This window comes from Ctenocephalides felis, unplaced genomic scaffold (assembly GCF_003426905.1).
Source record: "Ctenocephalides felis isolate EL2017-DRISC unplaced genomic scaffold, ASM342690v1 CF-g0.4_SCAFFOLD_01886, whole genome shotgun sequence".
Lineage (NCBI taxonomy): Eukaryota > Metazoa > Arthropoda > Insecta > Siphonaptera > Pulicidae > Ctenocephalides > Ctenocephalides felis.
In genome coordinates this window covers 116385223-116407179 of record NW_020538040.1, presented here as the reverse complement: position 1 = coordinate 116407179, position 21957 = coordinate 116385223, and the positions used below count along the sequence as shown (strand labels likewise).

General features: G+C 30.0%; 1 protein-coding gene and 1 pseudogene across 1 annotated transcript in view; both read right to left on the bottom strand.

Moving 5' to 3' along the window:
• The window catches only part of LOC113377575, a 96818-nt gene extending 87201 nt beyond the window's left edge, over positions 1–9617 (bottom strand). Inside the window, exon 1 of the mRNA XM_026617940.1 lies at positions 9308–9617. Coding sequence (XP_026473725.1) covers positions 9308–9374 — 67 coding nt within the window. The 5' untranslated portion in view covers positions 9375–9617. The remainder of the gene's footprint in view (positions 1–9307) is intronic.
• An 8866-nt stretch (positions 9618–18483) lies between these two features.
• On the bottom strand, positions 18484–19519 carry LOC113375776 (annotated as a pseudogene).
• Between the last annotated feature and the right edge of the window lie 2438 nt (positions 19520–21957).

The window sequence follows — 21957 nt, the reverse complement described above, 5'->3', positions numbered from 1 at the left end:
TGGTAGATAAATTGTGATTTTTTTAAAATATCTAAGAATATTCTTCAAACACATATGTGCAGACATTCCAGAGTGAGATGACTACATATGTGTTCAATGCAGAATAATCTGAAATGTCCGGTACTAAGTGCCACTTTTTAAAATCATATTTTTTGTTATCGAAGTTTATTGATAGTATTAATTATTTTTAGCAAAGATTGCGCTTTTGTTAATTTAGTTAGATTTCTACCTTTGTTATCTAACATAAGGGGTTAGGGGTTCTTGGAATTTTTGAAAAATCGATTTTTGTGTTTATGAATTTTCGGTAAGTGTAATATCTTGAAAATATTTTTCGAAAATTTCAAGTATATCCAATGATTACTTGTTGAGTTATTAGACTCTCACCAGCGCCCAGTAGCAAGTGGAATGCTCGATACTTATACTCAAGATTATTCTCCCTCACCTCCTGATGTTTTACAAGCTATTAAACGATCTCAGCTATGATAATTTACTTTCAAGATGTATAATTCAAGATTAAATCCATGATCAGAAAAAAAATGCGAGCTTCAACCAACTAGTGTGAATAATATGCCCAAAAACCGTGAATACTAGTTTAACTATCGTACAAATTGCTGCACGCATATATACATAATCATTAGTATTGATTATGGATACCCTAGGACCTAATTTTGGGTATAATTCTCATTGGTATGCTGAAAAATTGGATGCTGCACGTGCAAAAGTGGCAGATCAGCGTGCCAACGTAAACACTCAGGAGGCCAGAATGCTTCGTAGGCAGCAGCAAATGAAAATTTTGGAAACTTTCACAATGACTGATGAACTATTATATACGACCGAGAAATAGATGACTCGGTTTTAGTAATTTAATTATTTGTATTTCTGTGCGTAAATCTAATGTGAAACTTTAAACGCGTTTTTCTCAAAACTATGTTTTTTAAACTGGTGACAACTGGAACTCAAAAACCGCTTAGTAGATTTCAATGAAGTTTATACAGCTTTTAGAATACATAGTAAACTTGGGCCTGATCAAAGAATTTTTATTTTTTCAAGAATTGAAATTTTTTAAGACCAATTAACTGTTGATTTTTTTCCCAAAAATCTAGATTTTCTTTTTCTGATGCCGCCATTTTGTTAATTTTTGCAAAAAAAAGAAAATCTTCGATCAGGCCTGGGATTATCTATTTATAAAACAATTTTTTTATTCGAGTGATTTTAGATGAATCTCCAAGGAGTTATGCCTGTCACCGCCAGGACCGTTTTCAAAAACTGGGTCAACATAAACAGCTATAACTTTGGAAAAAAAAAATTTCTGAAATTTTTGTAACTTCAAGTCAAAACATTGTACAATATTGCCTATTTTTGTAAAAAAAATAGTTTATTAACAAAAAAAATACTGAAAATTCCCAATTTTTTTGGTTCTAAGTACCCCTAACCCAAGTTATTGTAATCGTCCAAAAATCAAAATTTTTCACGTTTTGAAGGTTTCTGAACATTTTGGCATACCTCAGAAAAATTGGATATGTGTGTATGGATACAAGTTGTTAAACAAATTAATACAGAAAATGCGTCGTACGATACTTGGACACATTTGTTGACTGATTTACATTAATGAAACAATATTGAAAAGAAATGCATATTGCTATTTCCAAAAATTATAGAACGCAATAAAATATCAATTAATCTAAGTTATATTAATTACATGCTATAGGTATGTGTAAACATATATACATCATGAAAAATATACAGTAAATAATAAGTTAAAGCATAAATATTATATGTTTGATAATTTATTAAAAAAATATTAGGCAGTGAGAGATTGGATAATCTTCCTATGAGCCAGTTCAGTGTCTTTATTTTAAGATCTATTTGCTTTTTTTTTTCAATGTATAGTTGCAATTATTTCTAGTTGAGTTTTCTATCAATGATTCTGTTACAGATTCTAGACTTGAAATTACTGCATTATTCAAGTATTATACAAAGGTTAAGTGGTTTCAATGAGATAATTACATGTTGTGATTTTCTGTCATTGATTTTGATGTTTCATTTTTCTGTCCATAATATTTATTTTTGAAGATTTGAATGGATCAAAAAACAAACGATTCCAATTGATAGGGAGATGTGCTGATTAGTTTTTGGCAAAGGCAGGTCCAGCCGTTTCGGAGATACGTAGCAAATAGTGCAGAAAATAGAAATCGCGATTTTGAGAGAACGGAGCATCCGATTTGAATGACCTAAAAAACATTCAATTCGTAATGACGACAGAAAAAGGTCTAACCGTTTCGGAGATAACGAACTAAATGTGCAAAGAATTGCAGTTTTTGAGAAAATTGAGCATCCGATTTAAATGGTTCAAAAAACTCTCTGCTTGTTTCGATAAAATAATTGCTTTTGGAAAAAAAATATTTCAAAAAATTTTTTAATTTTTTTTCCATTTTCTTCTTCAAAAAATTTTTTTTTCATATCGAAAATAACTGAGATTTTAATTTCAATTCTGGTTAAAGTTCTAAAGCTCACTTATATAATTTAAATAAATAATTTTAGCTTTGTGATTTAGATTATATAACTATTATATAAATATTAGACAATGTTACATTATTTATACTAATCTATTTAAAAACATTTAATATTTTTCGAACATTTCGTTACTGTACAGAAACTTCCAGCAATTTGTCTTAAGGCCCGATGCCATACACTAGTAGTTTTAAAGAATTCAGAAACCAGTATCAAATTAAAAAATAGAATTGAAAAACGATTAGTAATATATATTTATGAGAAAACTTTTTTAGTATTTTAGGAGCGACTCAAACGATACCCGGGGCTGACTTTTTTTAAGAACATTGATTTTATTAACTTCCCAAAGATTAAGTTATTGTAATCATCCAAAAATCGAAAATGAAAGTTTTTGCATATCTCTAAGTTTCAAGGCTTTCTGAACATTTTAGCTCATCTTAGAATAAATTGATGTATGTATGGGTGTGTGCGCGCGCGTACATGAATGGATACAATTTTTCGTCTACGTTTTCGGGCGCACGGGTCAACTGATTTGGAAGATTCAAAACACATTCGATTCCTATTGAAAGGCAGATGTGCTAATTAGGTTTTGGCAAAGACAAGTCCAGCCTTTTCGGAGATACGGAGCAAAAAGTGCAGAAAATAAAATTCGAGTTTTTAAGAGAACATAGCGTTAGATTTGAGTGATCCACAAAAAATCTATTTGTAATTATAGGGAGAATTGGTTATTAAATTGGATCAAATATATATTTATTTATACTTCCAAAACTCATTTGACAAACCCGTTGTGGTGGTGGCCAACGATTAGTTGAAACCAGCAAAATCGGCTAACCGATTTGGCTGCTGTCGAGAAGCGCCGACAACAATATTGACTACCAAAGTTAAAGATTTTTATCTTTTTTAACTTGTAGAGTACTTTAATGAAACTTGAACGATGCCTGGCTGTGTCTAAAATGCATAGAGTTTGACATATCGTGTGAAAGCAATTCCTTCAAAATTGTAGGACATTTGTCAAGGCCTAAAATATAAACATAGTGAATCATTTTTCTGCTAAGCTAGTTCTAATACTGAAACTGTTGATACATTTAATAGAATGCGAGCTTTATAATCAATTATCAAAATATTTCCTTCCAGAGAACTTGTAATTTTGTGCATTGACATTTTTACAGATGTGTGTTCCAAATTTATATATTATCAACCAAATCTTCTCATTCTGTTAGAACTGAGAATAAGTTATTCGACAAAATGTCCCCTTTGATCGATTCCTAATTTAGGTTCTTTATTTAAATAACATAAATAAAAAAAATAATATAATCTAGAAAATGCTTTATAAATATCAATAAGTATATATTATACAAATGAGTTCTTTCAGAGCACCGAGTTTGAAAAAAATATGATTTAAAAAATGGAATGCTATAACACCAAAATGTGCACTTTAATATTAACATTTTAAAGTAGTTGATATATTGAATTTCTAATAACATTTATTGCCCGTTTAATAACGTTTTTGTGTATAAATAAAATTACAAAAAAAAACTATTATACTTACTACAATTAAGTAAGATTCATCTAAACATTCTATTAAATAAAATTGAACATCTGCCAAAACCATTTTACATTTGACGCATGAGCCGCCGTCTATTGTTTCATTTTAAATTACGCTACGACAAAACTTTTTAATTTAAAAATGTAAAAATATCTCACCTTTCCCGCAATCTATGGATTAGCACGAATTTTTCAAGACTAATCCCTGGCCAAATCCGTACAGCCATTTTAACTTTTTACCATACCAGACATAATACCGAGATCCATTTTTATATATAAGATATATATATATATATATATATATATATATATATATATATATATATATATATATATATATATATATGTATACATATATATATATATATATATATATATATATACAGGGCCGAATTTAGAAATTTGGCGCCCCGGGGCACTAACAAAAATGCCGCCCCATCCCTGAAATTTTACGAACTTTCGAACTTTTTTTTAAAGCAATCGCGCTGCTTCGGCTGCGTAGGGACAAAATATAGGAGCGCGTAAGCGCCGCGTCGCAGTCTAACGGGTGAACAATGTTGTAGAACGCATATAAATATGTAAACAAAATTTAAACTTATTATTATAATATCTTCAAAATATCTGATAATTTAAAGTGCATATGTCTTATGATCACTTTTGTCCGCCAAATGTTTCTTTTTAAATTTTTTTTATTGGATCATCGAAACCGCTAAACCTGCCCCCCACAAATTTAAGTAGTTATTTATTCTGTAAATTTTTTGAATGATATTGGACGCTTTTTTCTCAAAAACCGAATTATCATTTTTGGCATTTTGGCCCGTATCTTCAAAACTGTTGGACCTGCCTTGGCCAATAACTAATCAGCACGTCTCCTTATCAATAGGAATTGAATGATTTAAATCGGTTTATCCGTGTTCTTGAAATCGACTTGAATAATTAAAAAATATTAGATATGTATTGATGGGGAGTCGTGCTGATTAGCCTTTGGTACAGGCAATTACGAAAAATGGTAATTTTCGTAATTATTGATATTGCTTCTCTGAAACAGCTACGCAGCGCGATTGCTTTGCAAAAAGTTCATAATTTTCGAAAAATTTCAAAATACAAAAAATGTGCTTTAAAAGTCTTTTTTTTTCATTTTTCAAAAAAATTTAAAGCTCTTTATAAAATGTAATTTTCAGTACGGGATGTTTCAGTAATTTGTCTTAAGGCACAATGCCATGAGTCACTAGTTTAAATTTTTTTTCGACGCTATAAGCTTGAAAGTGCACAAATTCGTCATTTTAAGAGGGCTAGAGAACTGAAAAACATATTTTTGTTAAACTTTCATCTTGTTTATGGATCTTTATTTTAGCCAAATTGCCAAATTTGATAACTTATTAACCAATTTAAAAATTTACGTTCGGAGAGGGAGGCAATGCAAAATAATAAATTTTAGTTATCGGTTATTTCAACCAAATGTTGCATTGCAATCATATTATGTTTTGTTAATTATATTTCTTGAAATAAAAAATGTTGTTAAAAAAAAGTTGATTATATTGTATAGAATTTTATTCTCATTATCCAAATTTTGCCGCCCCCCAAAATTTGCCGCCCTAGGCAGTAGCCCCGATTGCCCCTACTGCGAATCCAGCAATGTATATACGTATATATATATATATATATATATATATATATATATATATATATATATATATTGATAAGCGCATTTTATTAATACGCTAAAGTTACTAAATTATTAATTAGGTTTTTGTTTATATTAATTTGCTTATAATTTGCGTATAAATTTAAATTAAGGTAAGGGTAAGGTAGGATTAAGATATCGCTGTATTTCTAGGCCATTAGGCTAGAATAAATAAATAAATAAAAAGATAATAATACGCGCATTAAAAAAACTTGTAAGAACTTCAATGAATGACATACTTCTGCTTAAAAGTGAGAAATTACGCATGTACTGCGTGTATTAAAATTAATATATTATGAATTAACAGTGATATTAATATTATTGAGCGAGTTTAAATTATTTGCAATATATATCTACATAATATTGGTTCAGTAAATGAACGTAGTAAAGCTAAAAAATTTGAATATAAATACGTTTTGCAGAAATATAACTTTTTATTAAAAACCTAATACAGTTCAATGTACAATCGTACCATTGAATGTATCATACGATGTAAACCTTAAACTGTAGTTTAATCTATATTTCGATAATTATTTGAAATCAATCATAAAGTAATACTCGCTTAAATTATGGGAATGTAATAAAGTGCGACTTGAAAAATATCGCATAGTCACTCAAAAAATCAGTAAATACATTCTTAATATTGTTGTTGTTCGTTTGAAAATTAACCCGTTGTTGAACTATTTGTTCGATTTAATATTTTTTTTTTATAGAATATGTTAGATTTTATTCAATATTTCATTTTATTTTAAGGAAGTATTTTATTAACGTTATTTTGTCAATGAAAAACTATAACACGCATCTTAATTTCAATCAACAATAATAGATTACATATATTCAGTTAATTATTAATTATACTATTTTACAGTCTAACAGGGCAATATAACACAACATGGAACATTTAACCAATCAGATATATAGCATTAAATATTTCGAATTACAATAAAAGGAAATTGCTCGTTGTAAACCTTTAATTATATTAACATTACTGCATTACAATTTTATAAACAAATAAATACCTTTTCGATCATTATTATATTGCAACAAATGTATTTTATATTATTGACAATTGTAATGATTAAATATATATTAAAAGTAAATGTTTTGGCGATAAAGATTCAAAGATACACATAGAAATTTTTGACTATAAAAGTTCCATCCACGATAATCAGTGAACATTTAATTAGGAATCAAACAGCTATTTAATAGTGAGTTATTTTTCATAAATGAATTATGCTTTTCTGTTAAAAATGAATAAACTTTTTTAATTTTTAACTTTATATTTTTACTAATATGTTTGAGAATCATTGCTTTATTATTATTAGTATATAATTTCGGTCAGAAACTTGCATTAAAATTATTGTAATAATAATATATAATTTTATTTCATAAATTTGAAAACTTATATCAGTCTTTAATTTACGTTTATATTAGTCTATTCAATGAAGTTGTATTTAAATAGCGTAATATTAAACAAACTTATTTTTACATTATGGATTCAAATCTGGAAATTGTGTTTGCAAATTTATAATTATAATAGATTTCAAAAATGTTAGCATACAAAAAATCATTAATCTTTTCATTTAAATTTTTTTTGAAAATTATATTTTATTCAAATGTCAATTTGGTTTTTTCAATCTCTTCAACTTGCTCAGGATAAAGATTAATTACATGCTATTATAAAGATACAAAACTATTAAATACTTTCTAATTATATCAAAATTTACTAATAGTAATAATCATGATATAATGTGATCAATATTATTCGAATTTGCAAAATTTAATAACTTTTAATAAAACAAATGAAAAATATTTCAAACTCGGAACACTGTAGCAAAGAAAATAAAATAGTATGAGAATATAAAAAAGTCATTACTTTACACAATTAAAAAAAATCTGCCTTACTATCTATCTATTTTTATATCTTAGAAATAGAAACAAGTATGTTCATTTCTGGTAATATATCGAAGGAAGTGGCAAACAAAATGATGATAATATGCAATTGCACTTCATCATATAAAAACATTATAAAACTAGTGGGGTGGGTGGCATCGTGCCTTAAGGCAAATTGCTGGAACTTCCCGTACCGTAACGAAACGTTCGAGGAATATTGAATGTTTTCAAATAGATTATTATAAATATTGTATTATTGTCTAATATTTATAATAATTATATAAACTGAATTGCAGAGTTGAAATTATTTGTTTAAAGTATATTAGAACTATAGTCAGAATTAAAAATAAAATCTGAATTATTTTCGATATACAAAAAATTAAAAAAAAAAAAAAAAAAAAAAAAAAAATGGTACTAAATTTTTTTTTTTCCAAAATTAATTATTTTGCTAAGACAAGCAGAAAGTTCTTTGAATCAATTGAATCGGACGCTTAGTTCTCTCAAAAACTGCCATTTTTGTACATTTAGCTCTGTATCTCCGAAATGGCTGGGCCTGCCTTTGCGAAAAACTAATAACCTTTTCTCCCAATCATTACTAATGGAATGTTTTTTAGATCATTCAAATCGGATGCTCCGTTCTCTCAAAAACTCGATTTCTATTTTCTGCACTCTTTGCTCCTTATCTCCGTAACTGCTGGACCTGTCTTTGCCAAAAACTAATCAGCTCTTCTCCTTATTAATAGGAATCGAATGTTTTTTAAACCATTCAAATCGGTTGATCCGTACGCCCGAAAACGTGGACGAAAATTTGTATCCATACATACATACACACACACACACACACACACACACACACACACACACACACATCCATTTTTTCTGAGGTATGCCAAAACGTTCAGAAACCTTCAAAACGTCGAGAAATGTAAAAATTTTCAATTCCGATTTTCGGCCCATTACAAACTTACCCTACGGGAAGTTAATAACATTTTTGAAATATAAAAAAATTATAGTTTTAAATGTTTGCTATATTAGATTATACCTATTATAGCCACTATAAAATAGCAACTCATACATACATAATATCTGCATTAATATTATGATGCTTTAATTCGAATAAAACCTATTTCGTTAAATATATTTGCGGTGAAGATTAGAAATATAGTGTAGTATTATTAGTAGAGACTATTGCTATACTAAGTTATAATATTTGAATTTACTAATAATACGTGAAAAATTAGTTCAAATCACAAAAAGCGGCATTATATTTCAGCAGGAAATAGCATGCGAAAATTTAATTTAGTTATAAATTTAAAAATAGTGCGAATGTTATTACGTTCAGGTCAATCTTCAAAAACTTTAGGTATATAATGTAAAACTGTTAATGCAGTTAAGTTTATGAAGTAGATTATAAATATTGATATTGTCATTAATAAACCTACTATTTAAAGGTTGAAATGTTTCGTCGCAAATAGCGTGCTTATTTAAATTTACAATTTTCTCTTCATGTGGTCAATCTTTATTTTCGACTAAACATCATTTAAGATTTTATTTTGATGTGCATGAGTTTTATATATAACAATTAAATGTGAGCTACAGTGATATATATGCAAATATTTTTGCGGAAAACATATTAAGCTTTTTCACATATGGCACAATTAAATTTAAAAATACCTTGTTGTACGATCACTACAAGAACTAACAAACTGGCACAAATCTGCGTCGACCCAAAACTCGTCATCTTGATATCGATTTATTTTATTTACCACTTTTGAGTAAAATATCAGTCTTTTTACCACTAACCCGCGAATATATCTCGTTTGGAACCGTTCGCTTTTAGTGATGTTTTATATTCTCTGCAAGATTTGGTGTGTCGCGCGTGTATTAATGTTCTCTACCGATGTTGCGTGTTCGGTTTGCGAGCGCGGAATGGTGAAAAGCAAAATGTTTCGTTGCGAGTCCTCGGAGCGCGCTCTGCTCTAATTGTGCGACTGTGCGACTGGGCGACTGTCCGCCGTTCACAAGCGGGCCCGCAAAGCTCCACCATATGACCATTGCGCAAGACCGAATTGGATGCCTTGCTGCCGGCGGGGTTGCCGCAGTGAGAAGGCGCCCATTGCGCAATAGACAGAGGCAAATGCAAACATCTTTAGTCGCCTAGCGGTTTAAAAAATAGATTTATTGCAATGTTTCAAAATAAATCTTTTGCATAAAAATCTAAAGTAGGGAAGCTAGTAGCTTATTTTAACAGGAACAAGTACACACGGCTTTTTTTCAATAGGATCTTAAGTAATATTAATAAACTTCTTTGTCTTGAATGGGTTTTTAAATCTCACCCTCTCGCATCATGTTGTTAAGGCAACCGTTCCGCAGACCGACGTTGTATACGAAAGATTAGAGCTCCGTCATTTATAACATGTAATATAAAATTGTCTTATTACAAGATTTCAGTTTGCATTATTATTAACTTATTATCGACTAATTTTAAACTTTATATATCTCATTTCGTATTAAAATGATCAATCCTTGATAATGTGTTACAGTTTTAAACGCTAAATTAAATAGTTAATTTTATTAATGTAAAAAATTACACCTGGGTTTTGTTGTAACATATCTGGGTTAGTTGTAACATTGAAATATAATATTATTTGGTATGTTGCCAGTTTTCTTAAAAATGAGTTAAGAGTAATTTAACAGAGATATTATCAGGGGCGTAACTACCGCCGTATCAGCCGTATCAATGATACGGGGCCCCCGGGCTCAGGGGGCGCCCAACGAGCGTTAACAGAAATTGAGAAAAACTTTTTATTAATTTCACAAACGACAAAGTCAAAATATTAATTTATTTTTATTGTCGGAACAACCTACATCGATTATTGCCATGTTTGGCCTACGGGGTTTCCGCGTTTAACCCTCAATAATCAATGAAAAACCATCAATAAACAATGTACAGTTATGCGTACCCAAAATACAATGATATGTTGACAAGCGACGAACGAACAGCAGGGATTTCTTTTAATAAGTAATATTATTCACAACTGACCCAAAATGGACAAGAAGTACAACATTTGGTACAGAACTAAAGACGTTAGAAAAAATACAATCATATGATAATTGCCAGAGTTAGTCGAAGGTTTTATATATTGAAAGACAGCGGGGGTTATTTACATATTTCAGTTGATTCTGAATCATTTTGTATTACAATACAAACCACTAGTGTTTTGGTTTAGTGGTGATTTGTAGAAAGGTGTTTGTGGTGATTTAAAGAAAACAATGAGTGAAAAGAAAAGAGATTACGCCAGCGAAGCTATGAAATGAAAAATTAAACAAAAAAAGATGAAGTCATATAAAAAGTGCCAAAAATTTGTTAGATCGAAAAAATATTAATACAACGCTGGTCAATGCTAAATCAAGATTCTTCCGAGGAATATTTAGTAACACTTAAAAGGGTATGCCCTACCAGATGGTCTTCAAGGAACGACTCCTTATTAGCAATAAGCAAAAACTATTCATTAATAGTAAAAACTCTGTATAAATTAAATTTAATTTCTAAAAAAAGATGAACGTGAAGAATGTAAGAATTTAATTAACCTTTTAGAAAGCTATGATTTTTTAGTGCTCGTAACATTTTTTCTTTATTGTTTCAAATTATTAATCCAATTTCGAAAGCTATACAGGATGTGAGTAATGACTTACAACAAACTAGCATACTATTAAGAAATCTTTTAAAGAGTCTGCGCGAATTGAGGCATAAAAATTCATTCATTATTTTGTTAAGGAATACTAAGGATTTAGCAAAGAATTGGAATATAAAAACAATTTTTAAAAACAAGAGGCGGAAGATAACAAAGCGATTTTTCGATGATGTTATGCATAATTTCCCCGATGCAGCTTCGACTTAAACATATAAGATGCACAGGTCCCATCTATGCAACTATGCCTATGCACTATGGACCGAATCTATACGAGGATCCCCGAAGACGACAGAAGACTACTCGACCGAGGTTTCCTTATCGAAAACACAATCTTTAGAGCTCTCTCGCACAGCAGTCTTCAAAAAGCGAACAACAAAATTACAAATATCATTAAATCATTCTTTCTTTATGAATAAACTTTTATCAAACCAGTGTTTTGTATAATTTCTGCTTTACAAATTAAGTTCTTTATTCTTATTCACGCTTTGGGCACTACAATGAGTTATCACAAGACTAGAGAATTTTAGACTCTGAATCATATTTTAAAGTAAACATGTACTATTGCTGTTTATATATTTTAATTTCTCAAACAAAACAAAGGTTTCAAAACCTTTGTGACGTAAATAGTATGTTCAGAATATTGCAACCGGAAAAACTCATGTCTTCTTCAAATGAAGAAATAATAATTGCTTCCGGAAAACTGACGACAAAATACTGCAAAGATCTATCAGGTAATCTTTGCGATCAATTGATAGCTCTAAAAGCATGCTTAAAATCAGAAATCGAAAATATTCATTCCATTAAGGAACTCGCTGAATTATTATTAATAAAATTTAATAGTATTGCATCCAGTTTTCCGGATGTAATAGCAGCTTGCATTTTATTCTTGACCCTTCTAGTTACAACCGCAACTGCTGAAAGGAGTTTTTCAAAATTAAAATTAATCAAAAATTACCTCAGAACATCAATAAAACAGGAACGTCTATCAGCCCTGTCTCTATTGTCCATAGAGGCAGAAACATTAGAAAAACTAAAAACATCATCAGCTATAAATGACTTAATAAATCAGTTTGCTGATAAAAAGGCAAAGAGAGTGAATATTTAATTTTAGTTATTTGTAAAATATTAAGAATAATATTCGATGTATATTTGAAAATTTGATAAATAAATGTTCTTTTAATTTTATTAAATGAATTTATTAATCTTTTTATGTTTCTTTAAATTATGAATAATCTTTAGGGGGGGGCCCAAACCGATTTTGATATGGGGCCCCACCAAGGCACGTTACGCCCCTGGATATTATTGTCCTTTTTTTATCATTACTGTTGCCCGTGTAGCCCCAAATATGGAATATTTGTAACAACGCACTTTTTCTAGGGAATTATTGATTGTAAAATAATGAATAACAGTCAAGTTATGTAATTATTTCTACTTGATTTGCTTATATATCCATTGCATTTATGTATTTGGTTATTTCTTTCGTAAAAATGTAGCTAGTAGAGTTTATATGACAAATTAATTTCATTAAAAACTGTTACAACAAGCCGCTAGCTTCCCTATATACACACACACACACACACATACACACACATATATCTCATATATAAAATTCTTCTGTAAGGGTGTATTATTTAATACTTCTCCTAAATGGTTTTCTGATCTTGCTAATTGGCATGGGCATTTAAAAATAACAGTAGTACTTGATTGTTATTCGTAAAGTGGTAAAATATTATTAGATATTTTATGCAATTTTAGTAGGTACCACCAAATAAACAAACATGTCTTTCCTTTAGCACCGGACACTAAATCGTTCCTTAGCGCCGGACATATTAATATTTCTTGTGAGAATTGACGTAATTTATTCTAATTATTTAATTTTGTTCTGTATGAGTGCGGTCACTGCATACCCCTATTTTTCGTATTTTCTAGTCAAAGAATAAAAATCTTATGATAAAAGCACCGTCTGAGAGCATCGGTGTAGCCCAGCCAAAAGGGTTGATAAATAGTGATTTTTGTTTGCCACATCTAAGAATATTCGTCAAACACACATGTGCAGACATTCCAAAGTGTAGCCGTGGCTACACATGTGCTCAATACAGGTTATTTTGAAATGTCCGGTACTAGGTGCCACTTTTAAAATCATATTTTTTGTTACCAAAGTTTGATTGATAATATTAATTATTTTTAGTAAAGGTTGCGTTTTTGTTAATTTATTTTGATTTCTAACTTTGTTATCTAATATAACTCATAATTTAATGAACATTTCGTCAAATATTTTTTAATTTATTTATAGATAACCGTAGGTGTCCGGCACTCGGGGACTTTCCTTATATATATATATATATATATATATATATATATACGAGGTCTGTTCAAAAAGTACCCGGAATTTTCGTTTTTTCAAAAAAATATTTATTTATTCGTCTACATTAATGTGGTCCTCTTCAAAGTAGTCCCCCCCCAGATATAATACACTTATGCCAGCGTTTTTTCCAATTTTCGAAGCACCCTTGATATTCACTTTTTGATATGTCCTTGAGCACTCTCAGCGATTTTCTTCAATCGAGGAAAACCGCCGTCCTTTCATGGGTCTCTTCAACTTTGGGAATAGGAAAAAGTCACACGGAGCCATATCTGGTGAATTTTTGCACTTTGCAACACTTTATTTCATTTTTTACGCAAAATTTAATACAAATTCTTTGACTTTTCAATTCTTCCATTGTAAAAATCGCCGAGCTCAGAAAAACACGTCGAACCTTAGCGACTACCACAGACAAAGTAAACAGTGAATATAGCTGAAAATTTCATCATACTTTAGGGGCATGTATACCAACACAATAAAAAAAAATTTTGACAATCAGACACTCCAGACCCGCGAAATTTAATTATTAGTAATTCCGGGTACTTTTTGAACACACCTCGTATATATATATATATATATATATATATATATATATATATATATATATATATATATATATATATATATATATATATGTATGATTGATTTTTTGGAGGGCGTAACATCAAGTAAAAAAAAAGAGAGTAAAGTAAAGATTTTTTTCAAAATATCTATATTTTTCCATACGTTTCGACGTAAAATTCTACGTCATCTTCAGTGGTTCTACAATTTAAAAAACAGAAAGTAACGTTACAATTTGAATATACATAAGCAATAGTAAAAAGAATAGTTTTAACTAAAGAGAATTGCAAAAAACATTACTTACTTGAATTATTTATATTATCACTAACACATATTATTATAACTTGTAAAAATTAATAATTATAGACAAGCACTAACTGTCAGTAATTTCTTTTTTTTAATAAAAAGAATAAAAGATAAAAAGTGATTAATAAATAAAATATTATACGTAATACACTTGCATCCGAGGCCAGTGCAAACAGAATTATATGTTTGTAAGTGTCCGAGATGTGAAGTCAAAATTTTAGAAAAAACAAACACATGTGCTGGTTTTTGACCGAACGTCTTGGCGCGCTAAGCAAGTGTGCGTGATAGTGTTGTGCAACCGTGGTGTTAGGTATTCGATATGAATTGGGAAACATTATTTAGAACAAATTGGTAATTTTCGCAAATGAAGCTAGTGTCTGTGCGTTTATTTTAACAATTATTTCTATTCAAGAAAATATAAGCCGATTCTGAAAAGCGCCTTTGTGAGACTTTCGATTCGTGATGAAGAATCTTTGCGTCATAAAAATTGAAAGTATGGTTATTTAGTTTTAAATGTTCTGTGATCATTGTTTGCCCTTGACTTTTGTTTTTTGAATTATTATCGTGTTGTTTCAAACGTTTGATAAGGTTCTATCCTGTTTCGCCACCACATTGGATACTCGTTCTAAACTAGTGCGCGGTTTTAAATTTGAGAAGAGGGAGTTGAGAGTTAAATCGATGTTGCATACTAAACGGAGATTTGCGTTGTAAAAAAGTTTTTTCCATATCGGATAAAGTTCTTTGATGTAAGGAAGGCAAATGGTACCTTCAAAATTATTGTCTTTTGTGGAAATTAAACTTAGGTTGGGGTTAGTTTTTTTGTTTTTTAAAAAAGTGAGTCTATTGTTTGTGACGGATTTTATAAGATGTGGGGGATAGGAATTTTGTGTAAGGGTTTTGAAAATTAAATCTAAGTTTGAGGTCCAAAATTGTTCGTTAGAAAGGAGGATAGCATGGTCTACAAGATTAATGATAGTACCTATTTTCATGTTAGAGGAGTGGTAAGAGTGAAAATTTAAGTACCTACCTGACCAAGTAGGTTTTTGGTACCAGTTAGTGATAATGCGGTTGTCTGTGCTTTCAATGATTTTGACATCCAAGAAGCTGATAGAGTTATTTTGTTCTTTTTCAAAAGTGAACTGAATGTGTTTGTTAAACGAATTGAAAGAATGAAGCAATAAGTCAAAATTTTGGGGAGGTATACAAGTGATAATGTCATCAACATATCTGTAATAAAAATAAATGTCTATGTTGATGGAATTAAAGACTCTAGTTTCTAAATGTTGTAAAAATAATTCGGCTAGGGCAGGGGATATAGAAGAGCCCATGGGAGTGCCAAAAATTTGAAGATAAAAACGGTCATTGAATTCAAAATATGTGTTCGTGATTATGAATTTGATCGATTCTAAAAACCAATGTAATGAAAATGTAGTATGGTAAGAGATTTCATCCCATCTAGCTGTTATAGCATCTAACATTAATTGTAAGGGGACGTTGGTGAAAAGGGAAACAACATCTAGACTCACTAATAGAGTTTCGTGGGGTAAGACTATATTATTTAATTTATTTACAAATTCAAAGGAATTTTTTATGAAATGAGGGGATTGGACAGTTATGATGGAGAGTATATTACTTAGAAATTTTGAGAATTTGGACAGAGGAGAATTTATGTCAGCGACTATGGGTCTGAAAGGAACGTCTTTTTTGTGAATTTTAGGGAGGCCATAAAGTTTGGGATTATAGGGATGTAAATTTTTTAAAGTGGATGAAAGGTCTTTTGAAATTTGTTTATGGGACACTAGGTTGTTGATTAATTTGTGAAGAGAACGGTTAATGCGCTCTGTCGGATCAGAAATAATTGGAGAGTAAGTATTGGTATCGGATACTAATCTTGAGACTTTTTCCAAATATGTGTGTCTATAACTGTGACGTTACCTTTATCGGCTCTAGTTACTAACAAATCAGGATTATTTTTTAAAAAGATTTTGCAATCTCTAATATCTCTCAGGATGTCTTTGTACTCTATATTTTTCTTTGAGTTAAAGGATTTAATAGCGGAAATAAAGTTTTTGCAAAAGGTAGCCTTTGTATTCATTCTTAGGTCTGTGTTTTTAATATTATAAAGACCTGCTTCTAAGCGACTTAGAATTTTAATGATCCCTTTTCACCAACGTCCCCTTACAATTAATGTTAGATGCTATAACAGCTAGATGGGATGAAATCTCTTACCATACTACATTTTCATTACATTGGTTTTTAGAATCGATCAAATTCATAATCACGAACACATATTTTGAATTTAATGACCGTTTTTATCTTCAAATTTTTGGCACTCCCATGGGCTCTTCTATATCCCCTGCCCTAGCCGAATTATCTTTACAACATTTAGAAACTAGAGTCTTTAATTCCATCAACATAGACATTTATTTTTATTACAGATATGTTGATGACATTATCACTTGTATACCTCCCCAAAATTTTGACTTATTGCTTCATTCTTTCAATTCGTTTAACAAACACATTCAGTTCACTTTTGAAAAAGAACAAAATAACTCTATCAGCTTCTTGGATGTCAAAATTGGTACCAAAAACCTACTTGGTCAGGTAGGTACTTAAATTTTCACTCTTACCACCCCTCTAACATGAAAATAGGTACTATCATTAATCTTGTAGACCATGCTGTTCTCCTTTCTAATGAACAATTTTGGACCTCAAATTTAGATTTATTTTTCAAAACCCTTACACAAAAGTCCTATCCCCCACATCTTATAAAATCCGTCACAAACAATAGACTCACTTTTTTAAAAAACAAAATAACTAACCCCAACCTAAGTTTAATTTCCACAAAAGACAATAATTTTGAAGGTACCATTTGCCTTCCTTACATCGAAGAACTTTATCCGATGTGGAAAAAACTTTTTTACAACGCAAATCTCCGTTTAGTATGCAACATCGATTTAACTCTCAACTCCCTCTTCTCAAATTTAAAACCGCGCACTAGTTTAGAACGAGTATCCAATGTGGTCTATAAAATATCTTGCAATGACTGTGATTCCACCTATATTGGCAAAGCAGGACAGAACCTTTTCAAACGTTTGAAACAACACGATAATAATTCAAAAAACAAAAATCAAGGGCAAACAATGATCACAGAACATTTAAAACTAAATAACCATACTTTCAATTTTTATGACGCAAAGTTTCTTCATCACGAATCGAAAGTCTCACAAAGGCGCTTTTCAGAATCGGCCTATATTTTCTTGAATAGAAATAATTGTTTAAATAAACGCACAGACACTAGCTTCATTTGCGAAAATTACCAATTTGTTCTAAATAATGTTTCCCAATTCATATCGAATACCTAACACCACGGTTGCAAAACACTATCACGCACACTTGCTTAGCGCGCCAAGACGTTCGGTCAAAAACGAGCACATGTGTTTGTTTTTTCTAAAATTTTGACTTCACATCTCGGACACTTACAAACATATTATTCTGTTTGGCACTGGCCTCGGATGCAAGTGTATTACGTATAATATTTTATTTATTAATCACTTTTTATCTTTTATTCTTTTTATTAACCCGGCGCCAATGACGCGAAAAAAATTGCAAGAACGATGACGTTGGGTCATTTTGACCCGACGTTTTATTGAGGATTTATAATAAAAAATATATACTTTTACTAAATTGCATTAATGTTTACTAAATAAAGGTATTTTCTGCATAAAAATAAATAAAATAAAACTAATATATAATAATTAAACTTTTATTGACATACTTAACAAGACATGCAAAATCAACTTTGAACAAACAACATATGTTAAATATAAGTTTTGGTTTAAGTAATGTTAATAATCATTGGTAACAAACATCTTATAATACTAAAAAAGAGATCAAATTAAGTTATTTTTAATTATAAATGCCAATCAGTCTTCTATTTCCTCATTTACTGACATCGAACTACTACAATTATTGCAGTAGGTAATAAAATGATCAGGGCATATATAAATTTGACATTCATGACAGGTATGACTTGTCTTCTTATCTTTTTTGGACGGACATATTTGGCATCTCTTGCGAACGCCTAGAATCTTTCGAGGTGGTTCATCTGTGGTTTCACCTGTGAATTGTGCGATTCTTTTGCGCAGTTGACGTGGTAAATTCACTCGAGCTCGTCGCACTTGTAAATGTTCCTGCACCATGGCGAGTCCCAGATTTTTAGGAAATGTCTTCTTTTCATGCGTGTATCATCATTATTAGCCCGGTATATTATGTTTGCGTTTATTTCCGATATATTTAGCATTGCAAAAAAGATAGTCAATGGCCATCGTTTTGTGTTTCTACTCACGTTGTATGACGCAGAAAGATTGTCCACTACATCCACTCCACTCTTGGTGTGATTGTAAAAGGATATGATGTCTGGTTTCCTTTTGTCACCTGTAGACTCATCAATTTTTTCGTCATGATGTAGACTGGACATCAATAAGACAACTTTATTTTTCTTTGGAATGTAGGAGACTAGAGTTATGTCCTTTTGATGTCCAAAGGTAGATGATCCTGGACATTTTCCACGTGTTGTAATGAATTGAGGTGGAATCTGCCGTTTGTTTTTGCGTAAGGTTCCAACTGCTGTAAGTTTATGTTCCGTTAGGAGGTGAGATACTAATTCATAACTCGTGAACCAATTGTCGAATGTTATGTTACGATGGCTTTTAGAAACGGGCAAGACGACGCGATTTACAACGTCAAAAGGTTTGTTGCTGAGTGAGTATGGGCCACTTGGCTGCTTTCCGCTATATATTTCTAAATTGGTCACATAATATGTCACTATAATCACTAAATAGAAAATAAAAGTATGTCACGAAAATATTACATTTACAATGACGCTGGGTCAAACATACCCGATTGGACTTGACGCACGAGTTGCTCGTTGCGCGGGCGGCGTCGCACTGAGCGAACCATCGGGGCGGGTAGCGGGGAGGCATCGCTTCAGCTACTCAAACGCTTAAACCACATAACCCGGGTAAACAAAATATATGTTCGTTAAAAAACGTCTCGGGTCATTATGACCCAGCGTCATTGGCACCGGGTTAAAAAAAAAAAATTACTGACAGTTAGTGCTTGTCTATAATTATTAATTTTTACAAGTTATAATAATATGTGTTAGTGATAATATGAATAATTCAAGTAAGTAATGTTTTTTGCTATTCTCTTTAGTTAAAACTTTTCTTTTTACTATTGCTTATGTATATTCAAATTGTAACGTTACTTTCTGTTTTTTAAATTGTAGAACCACTGAAGATGACGTAGAATTTTACGTCGAAACGTATGGAAAAATAAAGAATGTTTTGAAAAAAATCTTTACTTCACTTTTTTTTTTTTTACTTGATGTTACGCCCTCCAAGAAATCAATCATACATTTCAACATCAAATTTAAACATTTTCAACATATATATATATATATATATATATATATATATATATGTATATATATATATATATATATATATATATATATATATATATATATATTGTAGAGCTCCGAACAAAGAATCCAAAAAGTAATAGAAAAAAATTTAAAGAACCATTTCTTTATTTATTTACTGTCAACGTTTTGCTACTAGGTTTATTACATCTTTAGGACATCTGTCAAGTAACATGATCTTGATAAAATTTAAACAAACAATATATTTAAGAAAAGTATAAAATTGTGGATTTTTATATAAAATGAATAAAATTGTGGAAGAGATAACATTATAAAAATATGATAATATAATAAAAATAAAAATAATATAAATAAATGAGTGGATAAATATTAGAAATGTTAGGAAGTTAGAAAGTTTGAAAGCAGGGTAAGAAAAAACAGAATTAATTATCTGTATGATTGATTATACACTAACACTTTTTCACTAAAAACGATTTTATCAATAAAAAATGTGTTTTTATAATATTCTTTCCAGACAAAGAACAAATTTTGTAATTCTAATTTATTAGTTATGTATATTCTTAATTATTTTTGAGTTCGTTATATGAGATAAAAAGTAATATTTCCTTGCAAACAATTGAATTGGAGTGAAAGGAAAAAAATAAAATAGTAATTAGTACTTACAATTAGTTGATCTTATTGTTAAATTGGAAAATGTTAATAATCCATAGTATTAGGATATGGTAATGCACTACACTATGTATTATAAACATTAACTTGAAATTTATTTAATTTATAATACATAGTGTAGTGCATTACCATATCCTAATACCATGGATTATTAACATTTTCCAATTTAACAATAAGATCAACTAATTGTAAGTACTAAGTACTATTTTATTTTTTTCCTTTCACTCCAATTCAATTGTTTTAGTTTTTAATTTGATTTTAGTTTCCACTGAATGAAGGCTAGGATTATAGCCGAAACGTATGGATTTAAAATAAATTTTTGAAAAAATTCATGTTTTTTATTGATGTTATGCCCGATTATTAGACTTTGTTAATACATATGTCAACATCAAATTCAGAATCATACAAAATATATATATATATATATATATAAATATATCTTGATAGTTTTTTCGACGTTGAAACATATTTCAAAATAACTAGCAGCCCATTCGTCGAAATAAAAAAGGTATAAAGTATAAAAACTTTTATTTATACGTTTCGACACAAGATGCGTGTTATCATTCAGCAACTATAACAATTTGAAAATTTTGTTATATATACTTGAAAACTGAAATGAAAAACTTTTAAAGAAAAACCTAATGATTTGGAGATTTGTTTTTTTGTGATTAAATTGCCAATGAGTTTGTGCGTTTGTCTGTTTAAATGATCGGTGGGGTCGTTAGTTAAAGGTTTATAAAAAGTTTCGTTGTTTAATAAATCATAAGTTTTTGAAAAATAATCCGACCTATCCAAAACCACAGTAAGATTGCCCTTATCAGCTCTGGTATATTGGATCTGGTGATATATTGGAGAAAGTTCCCAGTATATTTATAAGAGGGTTAATTAACATATTTATAATTCAAAAAATCAAAACCAATTCAAAACGATGTTTTCAGATCATATGCTCAATCTCAATCATACTTTTACCACTTCACATCCTGTTATTCTTTATATCGAAAAAAATAGTGACCTTAGAAAATTTGCTGAATCCTTTTTTATTTCATTAAATTCCTCCTCTTTTGTTAATAAACGCAACTCATCCCACCTTTCAAATGATAGTTACCAGATTGTAATTGATTTTATTAAAAAAACAAAAAATTAATTTGCTATCTCTTTTATATTATTTTATATTATTTTTTACAATATTGTTTTTTCTTGTTCTAACTTTTACATGGTTTGCTTTTTCCTTTTGATCAATTCAAGCTCAAACACTGTGTTCGATGCGTTCGTGCCTCGAGCATTT